The following is a 15,267-nucleotide window of genomic DNA, read 5'->3' on the forward strand; positions in this document are numbered from 1 at the left end:
ACAGGCCGAGGCCAGCTGGGTCCCTACACCCCAGGAACGGACAATCTGAAAATGAAATCAAGAGCACAACACTTTTTACAATAGCACTGAACAGAAAAAAATACCTTGGGATAAATTTAACCAATTTGGTGAGAGACTTGTACACTGAAAACCATATGCACTGCTGAAAGGAGCTATCGAAGACCTGAAGAAATGGAAGCTCATCACGAGTTTGCAGATCGGAAACTTAAATTCTCAAGATGTGAGTTCAGCCTAAGGTGATCTACAAATTTAGCACAATCCCTATTGAAACTCCAGTCAACTTTTTTTTTGCAGAAGTGGAAAAGCTGACTGTCAAATTCCTATGGAAATACAAGGAGCCCTGAATAGCCAAAACAATCTTGAAAATGTAAAACAAAGTTGGAGGACTCACACTTGCCAATTTCAAAACTTACTACCAACCTGGAGTAACTAAAAGTGTGGTCCTGGCATAGGATACACACAAAGACCGACGGACTAGAACTGAGTCCAGAGTGAAACCCACACATCTATGGCTGGTTGACTCTGGACAAAGCTGCCAAGTCCAACCAACGGGGAAAGAAGAGTCTCTCTAACAAATGGGGCTGGGACAACTGGGGATCCACATGCAAAGAGTGAAGATGGGGCCACCTCTCACCATATACAAAATCTAATTCAAAATGGGTCAAAGACCTAAATAAAAGAGCTGATATTATAAAACTCTCACAAGAAAACATAGTTCCGTATCTTCAGGACCCCACAGTCAGCAATGGATTTTTAGATTTTGCACCAAAAGCACAAGGAGAAAAAAAAAAGTAGATAAATGGGACTTCAGCAAAATTAAAAACTTTGGTGCATCAAAGGGCATTATCGAGAAAGTGAAGAGAACCTACAGAATGGGAGAAAATACTTGGAAACTACATGTCTGATAAGGGTTTAATAGTCAGAATAGTTCAAGAACTCTTAAAAACCAATATCAAAAGTATAAACAACCCACTAAAGAATGGGCCGAAGATTTGAGCAGACATTTCTCCAAAGAACATATTCAAATGCCTAAGAAGTACATGAAAAATGCTCAACATCACTGTAGAGAAATGCAAATTAAACCTACAGTGAGATATCTTTCCACACCCCCTAGGAGGGCTGTGTTTTAAAGAAAAAAAAACAAGACAGAAAATAACAAGTGCTAGTGAGGCTGTGGTAAAACAGGTGTGCGTAAACCCTGTCGCGGGCACGGAAGACGGTGCGGCCACTGCGGGAAAGTCCGACAGTTCCTCTCCTAGGTATGCACCCCAAATAATCGAAAGCAGGGACTTGAACAGATTTTGTACATCACAGCATTATTCATAAGAGCCAAAAGGTGGAAGTAACCCCAGTGTCGGACAACAGATGGTGGACAAACAGTGTGGTCTGCTCATACGGTGGAATGTTTCTCAGCCGTAGAGAGGAGGGATGTTCTGATCTGTGTGACAACGTGGGGAACCTCGAAGACAGCACGTTGCATGAAATGAGCCAGCACAAGAGGACAGTTAGAGTAGGATTTCCGTCATGCGAAATGCTTGGAATCAGCAAATTCAAGGAGGCAGGAAGCAGTTGGTGGTCACCGGGGTGGCGGGAGGGGGATGGGGAGTTACTGCTAAGTGAGTGTGAGTCTGGGTTTAGGATGATGGAAATAGTCTGGAAATAGATAGTGGTGAAAGCGACACGGTCCTGTCAATGTACTTAATGTCAAAGAACGGTCCACTTAAAATGGTCAAAATGATTTTTATGATAAAAATCTATTTTACTACAATTAAAAAGATGCGTTTTTAAAAAATGAATAAGAAATGGGGAAAGCTTGCTTCCCCTTTCCCTCGTGGCCAAAACCCCTTCCTGGCAGCCACCTTCCTTCAGGGACCCAAGTCCCCAGCCCCCTCCTGCTCCCCACCCTGCCCTGGACACCCTGAGCTCGGCACCGCCTCCTAAACCACGCGCCCCCAAATGCCGGGGCCCCGAGGGGCTGGGCAGGACCCGGCTGCAGAGGTGCAGCCCCCACCTCCAGGTGTGGGGACGGGCTCCCTGCTTGAGGCCTGCACCCCTGGCCAGGCGGCCCCGAGGCCTCCCGCTGTCCCCTCTGCTGCCCCGGCTCGGGTTTTCTCCTCTCCCGGGCCCTCTGCTGCCCGGACGTCGTCCCCCCACCCGGAGTCCAGGGCCAGGAAAGGCCGGGCCTGGACCCTGGTCCCCTGGCAGGCAGGTTGTGAGAACTCGCTGTGCCCAGGCCAGTCATCCGGCACCTCGTGGGCACGGCACCCTCCACGAGCCCGAGCAGGGCCTGTCCCGCCTGTCAGGCAGGGCTGCCGCCTCCCCCCCGGCCCCACCCGAGGCAAGACGGTCCCTTCCCAGAGGGCGGCCCCTTAACCTCTCCAGCTCTCAGAGTCCTCGTTCGCGCCCACTGCCCGGGAAGGCAGCCGAGGGCCCTGGGCATCCAGACAAGAGGCAGGAAGGCCAGACCCAAGGCTGCTGCTGTCCAAGGCCACCGGCTGCGACCCAGCCCACCAGCCACATCCCTGCAGCCCCCCGCCAGGCCCAGCTTGAGAAAGGTCTGGGGTGCCTTGCTGACCCCCAGGCCCACTGGGGTCTCTCCTGATGTGGCCCCCACAGCACTGGAACAGGGGGGCCCTGTCCGAGATTCCCTTGGAGTCAGGCCCAGCAAGGCTGAAGGAGCTGCTGGAGCCGCTGTCAGGCCCCATCCACAGGGATGGAGGGCTCAGGAGCACTCAGGGGGGCTTCCTCGAGGAGGGGGGCTGGACCCAGGTTACAGGGTTGAGAGGGAGAGCCAGGGAGAGAGCCAGCCCTGAGGGGGCACAGTACTTCCCCAAGGGCCCCCGCCAGCCAGGCCTGCGCCCACCCTGAGGGCCAGTGCCGGGCTGACCCCGCCTCCGCTCGCCTCGCCCAGCCCGGCTGCCCCATCAGGGAGGTCGGGCGGCCTTGCAGCGGCTGTTTCCGCGCCCATCAAGGCCCGGGGCGTCCTTGGGCACCAGGCGCTGGATCGGAGCAGCCAGTGGAGCCGGAAGCCCCAGGCCGTGCAGACCCCGCGGGCAGGGCGAGGCCGGGAGCCCCAGGGGAGCAGGAGCAGGGAGGGGCTCAAGGTCCCAGTGAGAGAGCAGCAAGCACGCCGGACAACTCAGGACAGACAGACAGGCCCTGGGAGCCAGCGCCAGAGGTGAGTTTCTGAATACAAAAGAGAAGTTTCCACCAGGGCTGTGCACCGGTGGTGGGGCCCAATCTGGCCCAGAGCTGTTTCAGTTGGCTCACAGTTATTTTAAATACTCTGAATCAAATAAAAAAAAAAAAAAAGCTTTAAGTTGGAATATTTCACAGTAAAAGAAAATCCAGACCCGTGGCCTCCCTGGGCAAGTCAGAAGGTCTTGCTGGCGAAGGGTGTGGGCTCTGCGTGGCTGGCGTGCCCCGCTCCCTGGAATCAGGTCGATGGTGCCCACTCGGCAGCTCTCCGGGCCGGTGGCCTCTCGTCAGCGTGAGCAGCTACTTTACCATCCACACTGGGGGTGAGTGAAAGGGGGTGCTATCTGTAACCATGCTGGGACGCCAGGACCGCACTGGGCCGGAGTCACCGCACCACCAGCCCCGACCGTGCCGGTTACCCCCAGACACCTCACTGCGTCCATCAGAAATGGTCACGACACGCGTTCTTTCAGAACAAGCCTTTTACTGCCACCTCTGGGAAAACCGTCCAATAAATATGCACGTCCCCGATGACCACGGTGGGCGTGGCTTCCCGCTGGGGGTGGCTTCCTTGCACAGTGCACAACGTGCACACCTGTCTGTGGCAGTCCTGCCCATGGGAGGAGGTCCTGGCCTAGGGCCCTGTGCCTCAAACACGGGGAATGAAGGACAGACCCCATGGCCTTGGAGGGGTCCCCATGCCCAGCTGCTTCCTTCACCCACAGTGCCTCCTTGGCTGCAGCGGTGTCCAACATGCGATTCTGCTGTGCAGCAGGAGGTCCGGGTTTGTCCACTGTGTGGCCTGCACACACGTTGACAGCCAGAGTTGCCGACGGGAGCTGAGTTGGCAGTGCTGCCCGGGCCGGTCTTGGCTGCAGGAGCTCATGGTGGGGCAGGGCCTCCGCTGTCCAGGGGACTCGCACCTTCCTCCTGCCGCTGCCTCCTGCTGGGCCGCCCACCGCCGTGCCGCGGGACACCCCGAGCCTGCACGCCCTGCCGGCGCAGGGGCCCAGGCTCACCCAGCATTGGGCGGTGGCCTCTGCCGTGCTCAGTGGAGAGGCCATGAGGTGGGGCCCGCGGTGCTGTTCCGGGGAGAGCCCTGACGCCTGCGTGTGGGGCCTAGGCCAGGGCCAGAGGACACCAGGCATCCTGGCACAGGCCCCCCCCAAGGCTAGCCTGTGAGCCCAGGGCCGCGGCAGGGAAGGCAAAGTCCTCAGGCTCGAACTTGAACTCCAGGTGGCTGGGGGCCAGGGGGTCGTCCAGCTGGCCAGAGGCCTGCAGGGGATGGGGAGGGGTCCTGAGACCGGGATGGCTGGGCAGGACAAGCCAATTGGTCCTAAGGGACCCCCTCGCCCCTGGACCAGGGAGACACCTTCACACGGGTTGCCTGTGGGCATTGGGCACAGGCAACGGTGTCTGTGATGGAAGGCCATCCCGGGCTGGCCCTGAGCCCAGGGAAGAGCCCGCGGGGGCTGGGATCCTGGGGGGTTGGACCCAGCCAGGGAATCAGGGAGGACTTCCCTGAGGAGGTGCCCAGGAGTCGGCCCTGGACGCCCTGATCCGCCCCATCCCCTTACCTGGGAAGCAACGCTGGGCTCAGGGCATGTCGGGGACACCAGGCTACACTCGGGTTTTGAAGTTGCTGCCAAGCTCTCGGGGTTGGGGACAGAGGGCGGGGAGGCTGTGGTGCTGGCTGTGGGTCCTGGGAAGGGGTGGGGCATTTACAGAAGGTGCCAGCTCTGGCCGCACCTTCCTTACCCTACGACGTCCCCTCCTGTCCGTGCACCCTGGCCTGAGAGGTGCAGGGACTTCTCGAGAGCACACAGCGAGGGGTGGGGCGCTGGGTGAGCTCACGCCGCCCTGCACCCCCACACCCCCAGTCATCTAGGGCAGAGTTGGGGTGTTTGTGTTTGGGAAGGCCGTGCTTAAACCAAGCACACACCTCTCCCCTGGAGAGAATGTGCACCCCAGAAGGGCCAGGGCCAACGGGAGGGTCTGGGGTCCCCCATGCACCTGATGAGCCCTTGGCCTTCGCCACGTTCTTCGGCTTCCTCTTCCGCGTCTGAATGTTCTCCTTCTTCATGGCCAGAGGCCGCGGCACCTGGGGGGCAGGCGAGGGGTGGGTGGCTGGCCCTGCCCCCCACCCCCGGCTCCTCCTCAGTGGTCACTCTGGGGAGCCACCCGGCCCTCCCAGCCCTGACTGGCCGCTGCCACCCCCAGCCTGGCTCCTTCCTTCCAGGCAGGGGCTCACCCCCGGGCTGAGCCTGGGCCCTGGCCCCCTCCCCAGACTGCCCGGGGGCCGAGAGGATCTGAGGTGGGGGGGGGGGCTCGGCGTTCAAGCCCCCATGCCGGCTGAATGACTGTGGGTGCCACAGCTTTGCTCGGGGCCTCGGTCCCACGACGGTGCCGGTGCCTGCTGCAGAGCACGGTGCACTCGGCAGGGCCACGCGTGTGACACGCCTAGCACAGGGGCTGGCCCGCGGCAGCACCTGGCACTTTGTCATTGCCGTCCCTGCCCGGTTCCTCCCGGCCCCCGGTGACTCTCCTGGGCTCGGGGTCCTGAGCCGAGGGCCACCCCAACCCTGCAGTGCCCCTCCCCAGGGGCTCTGCCCCCTGCGGGACCCCCAGCACTCCCGGCCCTGCTCACCCCGTGCAGCTTCATGTAGAGGCCGCAGGCGTTGCACACGGGCTCGCCCTCCGCGCTCCGCCGCCACAGCGTGGTGTTGGTTGTGCGGCAGTTGGTACAGCAGAGTCCGGCCCGGCGGGACGAGGACTGTGGGGACAGGAGGCCGCTGTGAGCCCGGCGCTGGGGGCGGGGGGTGTCGGGGGTACGCAGCAGGACGCGGGGCCTGAGGAGTCGGGCTGCGGCTCCGAGCAGAGATCGGCAAATGGAACATGAGGGATGGAAGCTAGACTCAGGATGGACCGGCAGTCAGGTCTGGGAGCGCAAAGGGCTGGGTGGGAAGGTGTCTGAGGGTGCTAAGGCTGGGCTTTAACCCCAAATTCCTACAGTGGAGCAGCAACCCCGGAGGCTACAGGTCCCCTGAATATTCCCGCTGGGCACCCTATCTCCAGACTTGGGGTCCCGAGTCAGTCCCGGTGTCAGGCAACAGCACTCCCAGGTCGGAACCCTCCATGGCTCCCCACTGCCCACTAGACGAGGGCTGCAGCGGGTCCCATCTGCCCACGGCTCCGTCGCTGTCACTGCGCCTCACGAAGCAAGGCCACCCCGCCCGCCCCCTCCGGAGGCCCCGGCATCAGCCCCCTCTTCCCACGCCCTCCGGCAGGGGCCGGCCCCCACCCTGCAGCTCCAGACCCCACCAGGGCTCCCGCAGCTCCCCACACTTCTGAACCTCCTGGGGGCCTGCTTAGGAGCAGCTCCAGGGATCCTTTGTCAAGGGGCCAATTTGAGGTCCAGGAATCCAGATTCCACGAGGCCGGGAGGACCCCCAGGGGCTCTGATGTGCCTGCCAGTTTGGCAACTGCCTCTGCAGGCCTGTGTGGGGTTTCCCACCAGCCGGGGGCCGCCTGAGCCCCCAGCCTCACCCCCGCGGCCAGGAGCAGATTCTGCTCTGAAGCACGTTTCAGTGTTTGGAGTCTTGTTGCCTGCCCAACCCAGGACTCCCGAGGCACGCTGGCCCCAGCCCAGGGCCCCTGCCCAGCCTCCAGGCCTCGACCTCTGAGGCTGCACCCCCTGCACCCCATCAGGGACCTGGCTGCTCCTTTCCTCTGCTCACACAGCCCCACCCCTCTCGCCCGGACTCCGGGGTGCCCCTGCAGGGTCTCCACCCGTCTCACCCGGCTCAGGGTGTTTCGGAGGCCCCTCAGGGTGGCCGGGCCAGTGCCCAAGGATGAGGATGCCCACTCGGAACTTTTCCCAAGGGCCAAGTCTGTGCTTCTGCCTTCCCCGGCCCAGGACTGAGGCAGATCAGAAAAGACAGAGCCAAAACCAGGCCGCAGGAACTGTTCTGCAGTGGGGCAAGCAGACCCAGGCCCCGCCTCAGTTTCCCCATCTGCTAGCAGGCTCCAGGACCCCTCCCTGCCACCTGCCGAGTGCCGATTGCCCCCCCGCCCCCCCAGGCTGTGCTCAGTCGGCCAAGGGCACGGGCTGCCACCTGGGAGCGGTCCGGGAGGGAGTGGGGGGCTTGACCAACGCCTGCACGGTCCCTGCCCCCAGGGGTCAGAACGAGAAGAGAAAGCCCGAGACTAATCGCTCCCTCGTTCTGCTCTCCCAGCCTATGCTGCAGGCGGCCATGGGAGGCTCCAGAGAATGACCCCGCAACCCCCATGTAATCTGGGGCTCGGCCTCTGGTGTGCAGGCAGGGCTGCCCCCGGCTTCGGGACAAAAGGCCAAAAGGAAAGGACGGGAAGAGGCCTTGGAGGCCGGGGAGGCTCAAGAGGGCCCCTGGCCCGGATCCCCTGACCCCGCTGTCCGTCTTCCTGAAGGGGGAGGAAGGCCTTGGGGCCCTCCCCGGGACTGCCAGGTTTAGAAAAAAAACAAAACAAACAAAACAGGATGCCCAGTTAAATGTGCATTTCAGATAAGCAAGGAATGCTTGTGTGTGTCCCATGTGATACACGCTAAAAGTAATACTCGTTATTTACCTGAAATTCACCTTTAACCAGGTGTCCTGGATACTACCCGGCAGCCCTCGCCTGCCCTCTTGGACCCCACCTGTCTCGACCTCCCCCCCTTTCAGATCAAGGGCCCAGCGGACACGCGGGGCCTCCGCCTTCGCTCAGGTTCAGGGTCTCCCCCCGAGACGGCCACTTCCACCTCCACACCCTCCCCGCGGGGACGGTCCACGCAGGCGGAACATCACACACGCCGGGCTGCACGGGGCAGCATCCTTTCCAGCACACGGGTGCACGCACACGCACCCCCACACACGTGCGCCCCTGCAGACTTACCCCCCCATGGAAGCTCGCACACCCAGCCACACCTGTACACACTACCCCCCACACACCCAGGTGACTGCACACCCAGGCCGAGCTCTGTGCACAGAGACACGGAGTGAGGGGAAACGAGAGCGGGTGGGACCCACGCACAGCACACGCGTGTAGAAAAGAAAGGCCAGGAGCACACACAACCACTGCCCACACCCCTGCGTGTGCAAGGGAAGAACTTGGAAGCTATATTTTGAGTGTTTTTTTTTTTTTAATGGGCGTGTTTTACTTTGATAAATGTAAGCAAATGGGAAAACAGAATGAGCTCTTTAGGATTTCGAAAGGCTTCCTCGTTTCCCTCTCTGTGCCCTCGGGGAAGCAGGCCCAAGGGGAAGCAGGGGGCCCGGGGCTGGGTGGAACCCCCTCCTTGGCTGACTGCGTTCCTGGCCTGCACGGGCACCCCGGAACCCTCCTCGCCCTAAGGGACCCGTGGAGCCTCCAACCGTCTGTCCTTTCTCCCTGCCAGACAGGCAGCCAGGCCTGGCCATGCTCAGACCCCCTGGCTAGATCTCCCGGCTGCGTTTTTCTTCTTTGGTCTGTTCTTTTCAAAAGAAGTTGGACTTCAAAGCCTGTTCCCCAGTGGCGGGGCCCGTGCTGCTGGCCCGGAGCTCCCAGTAAGTCTGGTAGCGGGCAGGAGGGGCCTGGGTGGGCTGGCAGGAGTGGGAACTTGAGGAAGAAGACTGAGATGGCAGAAGGGGTGGGCCCCGCTGGGAGGGACGAGGGGTGCCCACACAGAGGAGCGTTTTGAAAAGGAAAGCTGCATTGCCAGGGGGCCTGGCATGGAGGCCCTTCCTGGGAGCAGGCCCACACTGCCTGGGGGTGACCGCTTGGATGGGTGGGGGCCCTCCTGGCACTCTCAGGGTGATGAGGAAAGAGATGACGATTTAACTGGACAGAGCTGGGTGTCCCTTCCTGGTTACAGGGACTTTTGGGGGCCCAAGGTTTATGAGGCCACCCAACAGGGAAAGCCCAGAAGCAGGGCTGGGCACTCAAGGCCCGAACTCAGCCAAGGCCCGAGCTTGCTCCGGAAGGACTCTCGGCCACACCTGGCAGCAGGAATTTCCCGGGGCTGGTGCCAAACCTGGGCTCAGGCCACAGGGTATCTGTCCGCCCTGCCAGCCCCTCCGCCGCTCCCTCTGCCCTTGCGGCCGATCCCGTGTCTAGCAGGCCGTGTCCGCATGTGCGGGCTGGGCTCAGAGAACACCTCACTGTGCCCACACAGGTAAAGCAGGACTGAGGAGGGGGTGTGGGCTGTCTGAGGTGGGCTGTGGAGTAGGGGGGGACCACCACAAGGCTCCCCACAGTCTACATAAGCCGACTTCTCCGGTCAAAGGCCACCTCCTCCCCACCACGGGCTTGCCCAGGAGGGCGGGAGGAGAGCCAGAGGGGCCCAGGGCCCGCCGGAAGGGGTGGCAGACGTGGGCGCACTGGTGTGCCCACCTCACACTGCCGGGCACGAGTTCCGGGGACTCTAGAGCCCCTAAAGGAAGGCTGGGACCGTGCTTCCGGTGAGCCCCTCTGGACGTGAGTTCTGGCCACACAGAAGCAGTGGAGGGGGCACGTCTAGGATGCTGGGGGTGACCAGCCCAGCTCTGGTCTAAGGGCTCGGTGAGAGTCCAGGGCGCGTCTTGGGGTACACCAGGCTTGACAGGCCCTGCCACGACCCGTCGCCAGGCAAGTGCTGGGGCCAGACCTCCCTGGGTGGCAGGGCAGGGACCCCAGGAGCACGTCACAGGACAGTCCCGAGGCCCAGCTCAGCAACACATGGTGGGGGGGTGCTGAGAACGCCCCATGACCTGACCCACCCAGTGCCTGCTTCCTGGGGTGTTCCACACTCTGCATGGGGAGTCAGTGGGGACACAGGGGTCCCAGCCCAAGGAGGCACCGAGCCTACTCCAGCCCCAGAGCAAGGCCGGGTACCCCGGTCCCCTGCCGGCAGAGGGACCACCAAGCGCCACAGGCCTGCCCAGGCTCCCAGCACCAGCCGTCTGAGCAAATCTTTACACGTGAGGACAGTTACCGGGTCCCCTCCCTATTTCTCAGGCTCAAAGAGCTTGGGGACCAGCCCCTCGATGCCGCAGCCCAGAGGCGGGAGGCTTATGAGCCTGCCTCTGTGGGGAGGCAGGCGGCTCTCTCCCGACCCCCTCTCCTGTCCCCGGTGTCCTTGGCGCCCAGCTCGGGGCCTGCCAGGAGGAGCCAGCCTGCTGCCTGGAGACAGGGGCTTGGGGTAGAGGGATCCAGTTTCTGGTCCCACTGATCTGGGGAGCGTTCCTTTCCCCTCCTAGCCTCTGTTTTTCCTGCCGGCGAAGCACACTTGGGGGGTGGTCGTGATCACTGGGGCAGACCCTGTGTGGGGAGAAGCCAAGAGGGCACTGTGGACTCAGGGTACCCTCCCTCAAGAGGCACCGCGTGGGAGGGAGCCGAGGGGCCCTGCAGAGCCCCAAATTATGGGAGCTTGGCGGAAGGACAGCAGCTGCTCCCGCCAACTGCCCAGGCCAGTTGGTCCTGCTGTGGAGGGCTCTGCAGGGGCCCGCTCCCCAGCAGGGTTGTGCCCAGGGCCCCCCACAGCCCGGGGCCCTGTTGGGACCAAAGGTTTGGAGCCGACAGCCACGTGAGCCGAGGCCACAAGTCAAAGAAGAGGAGCAGGGGCCAGAGAGGACACGCCACCTGGCTGCTGGGGAGCCCCTGGCCTGATAATTGTAAAGAGCCTGCAACCCCCAACGCCCAGGCCTTCCTATTTGGAAATGTATTGGAACATGCAGGTTGCAGGTGAAACAGTATATGGAACAAAGTAAAAGTAAACTTAAAGCTTTCCACCAGCTCCTGGGGGCTCTGTCCTGAGGAAGGGGGTGGGGGCAGAGTCCCAGCCCCAAAGTCCCCCAGTGCCTAGCCCCCCCCCCCAACTCCTCAGAAGGAACCAAAAGTGAAAACAAGTTTGGCTCCTCCCTACCCTGCGGTGTGTGGTGACTACCAAGCGCTCCCGACGGCCAGGCTGACCTGGAGCCCCTCATTTTCCAGATTTCAGTCGGGGCCACTTCCCCTGGAGCGCCACCCAGGGTGCAGTCCCCTGGGCCGGGCCGCTAGGCTGAGGCCCCGCAGCCACCGGGGACCCAAGGCAGGCAACCCCCATCCTCGCGCACAGCACCGGCGCAGCAGCCAGGCGCCCCAAGCTGCCCCTTCCCGAGTGCGCAGACGGGCCGGCGCCGTGGCCCCCGCGCCCGGGTCTCCCGGGTCCCCGGGCAGCGCTGCAGGCCCAAGGGGCGGCCCAGCTCCACGGGGTCCCCCACCCCAGGCCGGGCGCCCAGACGCCAGGTCTCGGGTCGCTGAGCTGTCCCGGTCCGCGGTCCCCGCCGGCGCACGCTGCGGGAGCTGAGCCGCCCGGCCCTCCCGCTCCCCGCACTCACCAGGCGCTTCTGCGGCCGCACGAGCGGCCGGTTGACGCCGTTCATCTTGTGGTAGAGGCCGCAGGCGTTGCACAGGTAGTGGCCGGTGCCGTCCCGGCGCCACAGCGGCGTCGACAGGGCCCCGCAGTTGACGCACTCGCGCCCCTCGCCGGGGAAGTCCTCCAAAAAGTCGGGCCCTGCGGGCAGGAGGAGCTGAGGGCCCGCGCCTCCCGGCCCGGCGCTTTCCTTTCCTTTGCTTTAAATCCATCTTGTTTAGCAACGCATCTATTTGTTTATTTTCGTTTTCAAAATCCATTTTTAACTGATAGTGAAATTCATCCTGGACTTTAAAAAAACCGTTCGGGCTGTTTTTATCGTGGGGTGGGGTTGAGCCCATCTGGGGCGACCCGCGACGGCCTCGGAGTCGCCTTCTCGCACTAAGGTGGAATTTCCGACCCGGGGAGGCCCCGGTGTCTACACCGGCCGCGGCAGGAGCCGAAAGGGCCGGCTCCAGCCGGAAGGGCCGCGGCCGGCGTCGTGGCGCCTCTACCTTGTCCTCAGCCTCCGCGAACAGGGAGTGAGACGGCGAGGCCCGTGGGCGTCATGGAGACGCCACTAGAAGTCGGGATCCTGCGGCCGCCCTCCCTCCGAAGGCAGCGCAGCTCGGCCTCGGCCGCCCACCGAGGCCCACCGGCGTGCCCGTGCCGCCCACGGAGGTGGGGGTCGCCCGCGCCTTTCCAGGCCGCACCAGGCGCCGGCGGGAGGGGGCAGGGCGGGGGCGGTCACTGCCCCGCGGGGTCGGGCGCCGGCGGCGGGGTCCTGGGGCAGCGCAGGCCGAGTGGCTCCGGAGCAGAATGGAGCAGGATGGGGGGCCAGTCGGGGGCCCCGTGGGCCACAAGCAGAGCGCGCGGGCCTCACGCCAGCCGCACTTCCCGGGCCAAAGCATCCGGGGCTTGCGACTCAGAAACCGGCAGGGAATCGATTATCGAAACCTATAACCCCGGGAGCCACTGAAACCAGAACTCACGTTAGAAGACGTAAACATTCTAGAACAAAGAGACAAATGCGGGGAATTACTTCAATAAAACACTATTTCGAACTAAAAAAAAATAACTTCCAAACTGATTTCATAAAAATGTTCAAGGCTTCAGGCTCCAAATTGGCATAATACAGAATGTTCTTTGAGGTTGGGGTAAATGGGAGAAAGAAATGAATATATTTCCTTACTAACGTGAAAAAAAAGTTTCGGATGCCGTGCTTTCGCCTGGGGCGGGTGGGTTGAGGCCGGCTTCGGGTTCTGCCGAGGTCTACGGGGCCTCCCGAGTTGGGGCTGCCGAGGGCCGGTCTTCGACCCCGCGAGGAAAAGCCCCAGCGGAAAACTCTGACGTTGGGGTCGGGGAGGCATTTCGCAGGGTGCGGGTTTCTACCCGCGCCGAGTCACCGGAACCGCCCCCCACTCCCGCACTCACCGAAAGCGGCCCTGCGGCCCGGGAGGCCGGGCGGGCGGCTCTGCAGGCCGTGCAGGACGCTGCCGTCGAAGGGTCCGGCGGCCCAGGACGGCGCCACGTCGGGGCCCACGTAGGCCGCGTAGGCGCCGTGGTACGAGGCGCCCACCGGCCGCCCGAGCGGGGTCGGGTACTGCTCGCGACTGAGCAGGGCGCCCTGGTAGGCGCCGCCGTCCCGGCCCCCCGCGCCGCCGCCGGGCCCCGGGGGACTGTGCGCGAAGGGGAACGCCGCGGCCCCGGGCGGCTGCGCCGGCGGCGGGTGCGGGCTGCCCGCACCGAAGGCTGACGAGTCGGCGGCCGCCTGCGCCCAGCCTGGATGCGCGGCGAGCACGGGGGGCTGCGGACCCGGCTCGCACGCGGGCAGGTAGGGCAGCATGGAGGGGACGCGCGCCGGCGGCACGAACACCGGGGAGCCGGCTCCCGGCGCGTGCAGGAAGGCGCCCGAGTCGGCGTAGGCGGTCTGGCCGGGACTCGGGGCCAGCGCCAAGCTCTGGTACATCTTCCCGGGCGCGGCCTTGACCTGCAGGGAGGGGGCACCGGCGTGAGGTTACGAGAGCTCTGCGCTCCCCTCCCGCGCTGGGGCCGGGGCAGGTGCCGCCGCTGCCGCCGCGCTCCCCACTCCCCAGCACTCCTGGGCCCGGCGCGGCTCCCGGGACCAGCAGGGAGGGACGGCGGGGGCGCGGGGGACCCCCGAACGGCCACCCCGGCCCCACCCGGAAGCCAAGCCTCCCGCCCCCCACTGCCCAGGTCTCGGGGCACCCGGGGAGGGGGGCGTGGTGGGGGCCGGGAAGGCCCGGCCGACGCTTGGGCAGGGCGCAGGGCCTCCGGCGCGGGGCCCGCGGCGCTGGGAGGGGTCGGGGCCGGTGAGGGGCGCGGTGGCAGGCCCGGCTGGGGCACTCACCGGCGGATTGAGAGGCCCGGGCCCAGGCCGGAGGGCGCGGCGGTCGCGGGGGCCCTGCGACAGGCGGGTTGGAGACTGGGAACCCGGGGCAGTGCGGCTCCGCAGGGAATCCCGAGCGCTCGGGCCGCCCTCGGCCGCCCCGCCCCGGCCCGCCCCTGCCGCCCCGCCCCTTCCCTCCCGGCCCGGCCTTCCCTCCCCCGGGGTCAGCGCCAGGGCTCCGGCCGCGGCGCCACGTGACCCAGCCCGCCCGACCCGCGGCGCTCGGCGGGAAAGGCGACCGGGACGCACGCGCGGGGCCCCAACGAGGCAGGCGACCCGAGCGGCCGAGCCCGCCGTGGGGCCTGGGGGAGTTAGGCGCGGAGACCTAACTTTGTTGGGACGATTCGCGGATCCGCCTGCCCTCCCCCATCGCCGGCCAGGGCCCCCCGCCCCAGGTGGCCTGGAGTTTGGGTCCGGGTTGCGGGTGCACCCCTGAACTCGGGGCCCCGCGCAGGGATCCGCGTGGTCCAGCGGAAGCCCCACAGTTTTCTCAACTTCTGGGCAAAATGGATGGCTGGGCGCGTGCTGCCCATCCCAAAGCGGGATTGTCTGCACTCCCCTGGCCCCAGCGCCACAGCCCAGCTCCAGTACCCCGACCCGCGGTGGCAGCTCCGCCTGGCTCCGGCCCGACTGTGAGCTTCCGACCTCGCTAGTGGCCCCTGCGCGCGCTGCGGCCACAATGGCAAAGAGGGGACAGGGCCCAGTTCCAGGCGCACCGGCTGGGACCTTGGCTGGGGGGCCCTGGACAGCGGCCCTTGGGGCCTCAAATGTTTTTCGCTTTCAGAAATAAACCGTGCGGGTGGGGGGTGTCCGCAGGAATGAACCCGGTGGACGACGAAGACCCGGCGGGGCGGGTGTGGACGAGGGAAGCGGGAAGGGGCCGAGACGGCCGTCGGGGCGGCTGTAGCTGCGGGGCCTTGCGGTGGGAGCGGCGCAACACCGGGTCCTGGGGCGCCTCCGCGATGAGCGAGCGGGCTCGAGGGCACTGTTGGCTTATGGCGGCTTCGGGGTGGCCCCGGAGCTCACTCCCCTGCGCGCGCGCCCCTGACGGATTCCGGGCGTGTACCGTGGCTCCGAGGCCCCCAGGACGGGCCTCGCCGGGCTGCCCCGGGCTGAATGCCCCGGAGAGGGGCAGGCGCTGGCCCCCACTTGCGCCCGGTGCCTGGAGACCCCACGGCGGCGGGATCTGCGGCGGCGCCGGCGACCGGCTAGCGTGTGCCCTTGAGAGGGGGAGCGCGGCGACCTTCAGGGCCCCCTTTGTACCCCCTTTACT

The 15,267-nt window shown here is 64.4% G+C and overlaps 1 protein-coding gene across 5 annotated transcripts; it reads right to left on the reverse strand.

Annotated features, from left to right (window-relative positions):
• Positions 1 to 1,934: 1,934 nt before the first annotated feature.
• On the reverse strand, positions 1,935 to 14,086 carry GATA5 (GATA binding protein 5). Of its 5 annotated transcripts, none has more exons than XM_037812334.1 (7): positions 13,956 to 14,086; positions 13,019 to 13,574; positions 11,571 to 11,746; positions 5,867 to 5,992; positions 5,233 to 5,320; positions 4,797 to 4,921; positions 4,195 to 4,494 (listed from the first exon to the last, which is right to left on the reverse strand). In XM_037812334.1, exons 2-7 carry the CDS (start codon positions 13,551 to 13,553, stop codon positions 4,339 to 4,341), a joined length of 1,206 nt encoding a protein of 401 aa, XP_037668262.1. In that variant the 5' UTR covers positions 13,554 to 13,574; positions 13,956 to 14,086; the 3' UTR covers positions 4,195 to 4,338. The 5 variants fall into 5 exon arrangements, with proteins under 5 accessions (XP_037668259.1, XP_037668261.1, XP_037668262.1 ...); XM_037812335.1 differs by having other exon boundaries at positions 4,353 to 4,494; positions 11,571 to 11,894; XM_037812331.1 differs by lacking the exon at positions 4,797 to 4,921 and having other exon boundaries at positions 1,935 to 4,494; positions 11,571 to 11,894.
• Between the last annotated feature and the right edge of the window lie 1,181 nt (positions 14,087 to 15,267).

This window comes from Choloepus didactylus, chromosome 19 (assembly GCF_015220235.1).
Source record: "Choloepus didactylus isolate mChoDid1 chromosome 19, mChoDid1.pri, whole genome shotgun sequence".
In the NCBI taxonomy this organism is placed as follows: domain Eukaryota; kingdom Metazoa; phylum Chordata; class Mammalia; order Pilosa; family Megalonychidae; genus Choloepus; species Choloepus didactylus.

Bases quoted from the DNA above. Each gene is read 5' to 3' on its own strand.
- GATA5 (XM_037812331.1), bottom strand. From the start codon at position 13,553: ATGTACCAGAGCTTGGCGCTGGCCCCGAGTCCCGGCCAGACCGCCTAC. The intron at 5,993-11,570 runs GTGAGTGCGGGG...CTGTCCCCACAG, and splicing joins TGCGGCCGCAGAAGCGCCTG to TCCTCGTCCCGCCGGGCCGG. The intron at 5,321-5,866 runs GTGAGCAGGGCC...CCTGCCCCCCAG, and splicing joins TCTACATGAAGCTGCACGGG to GTGCCGCGGCCTCTGGCCAT.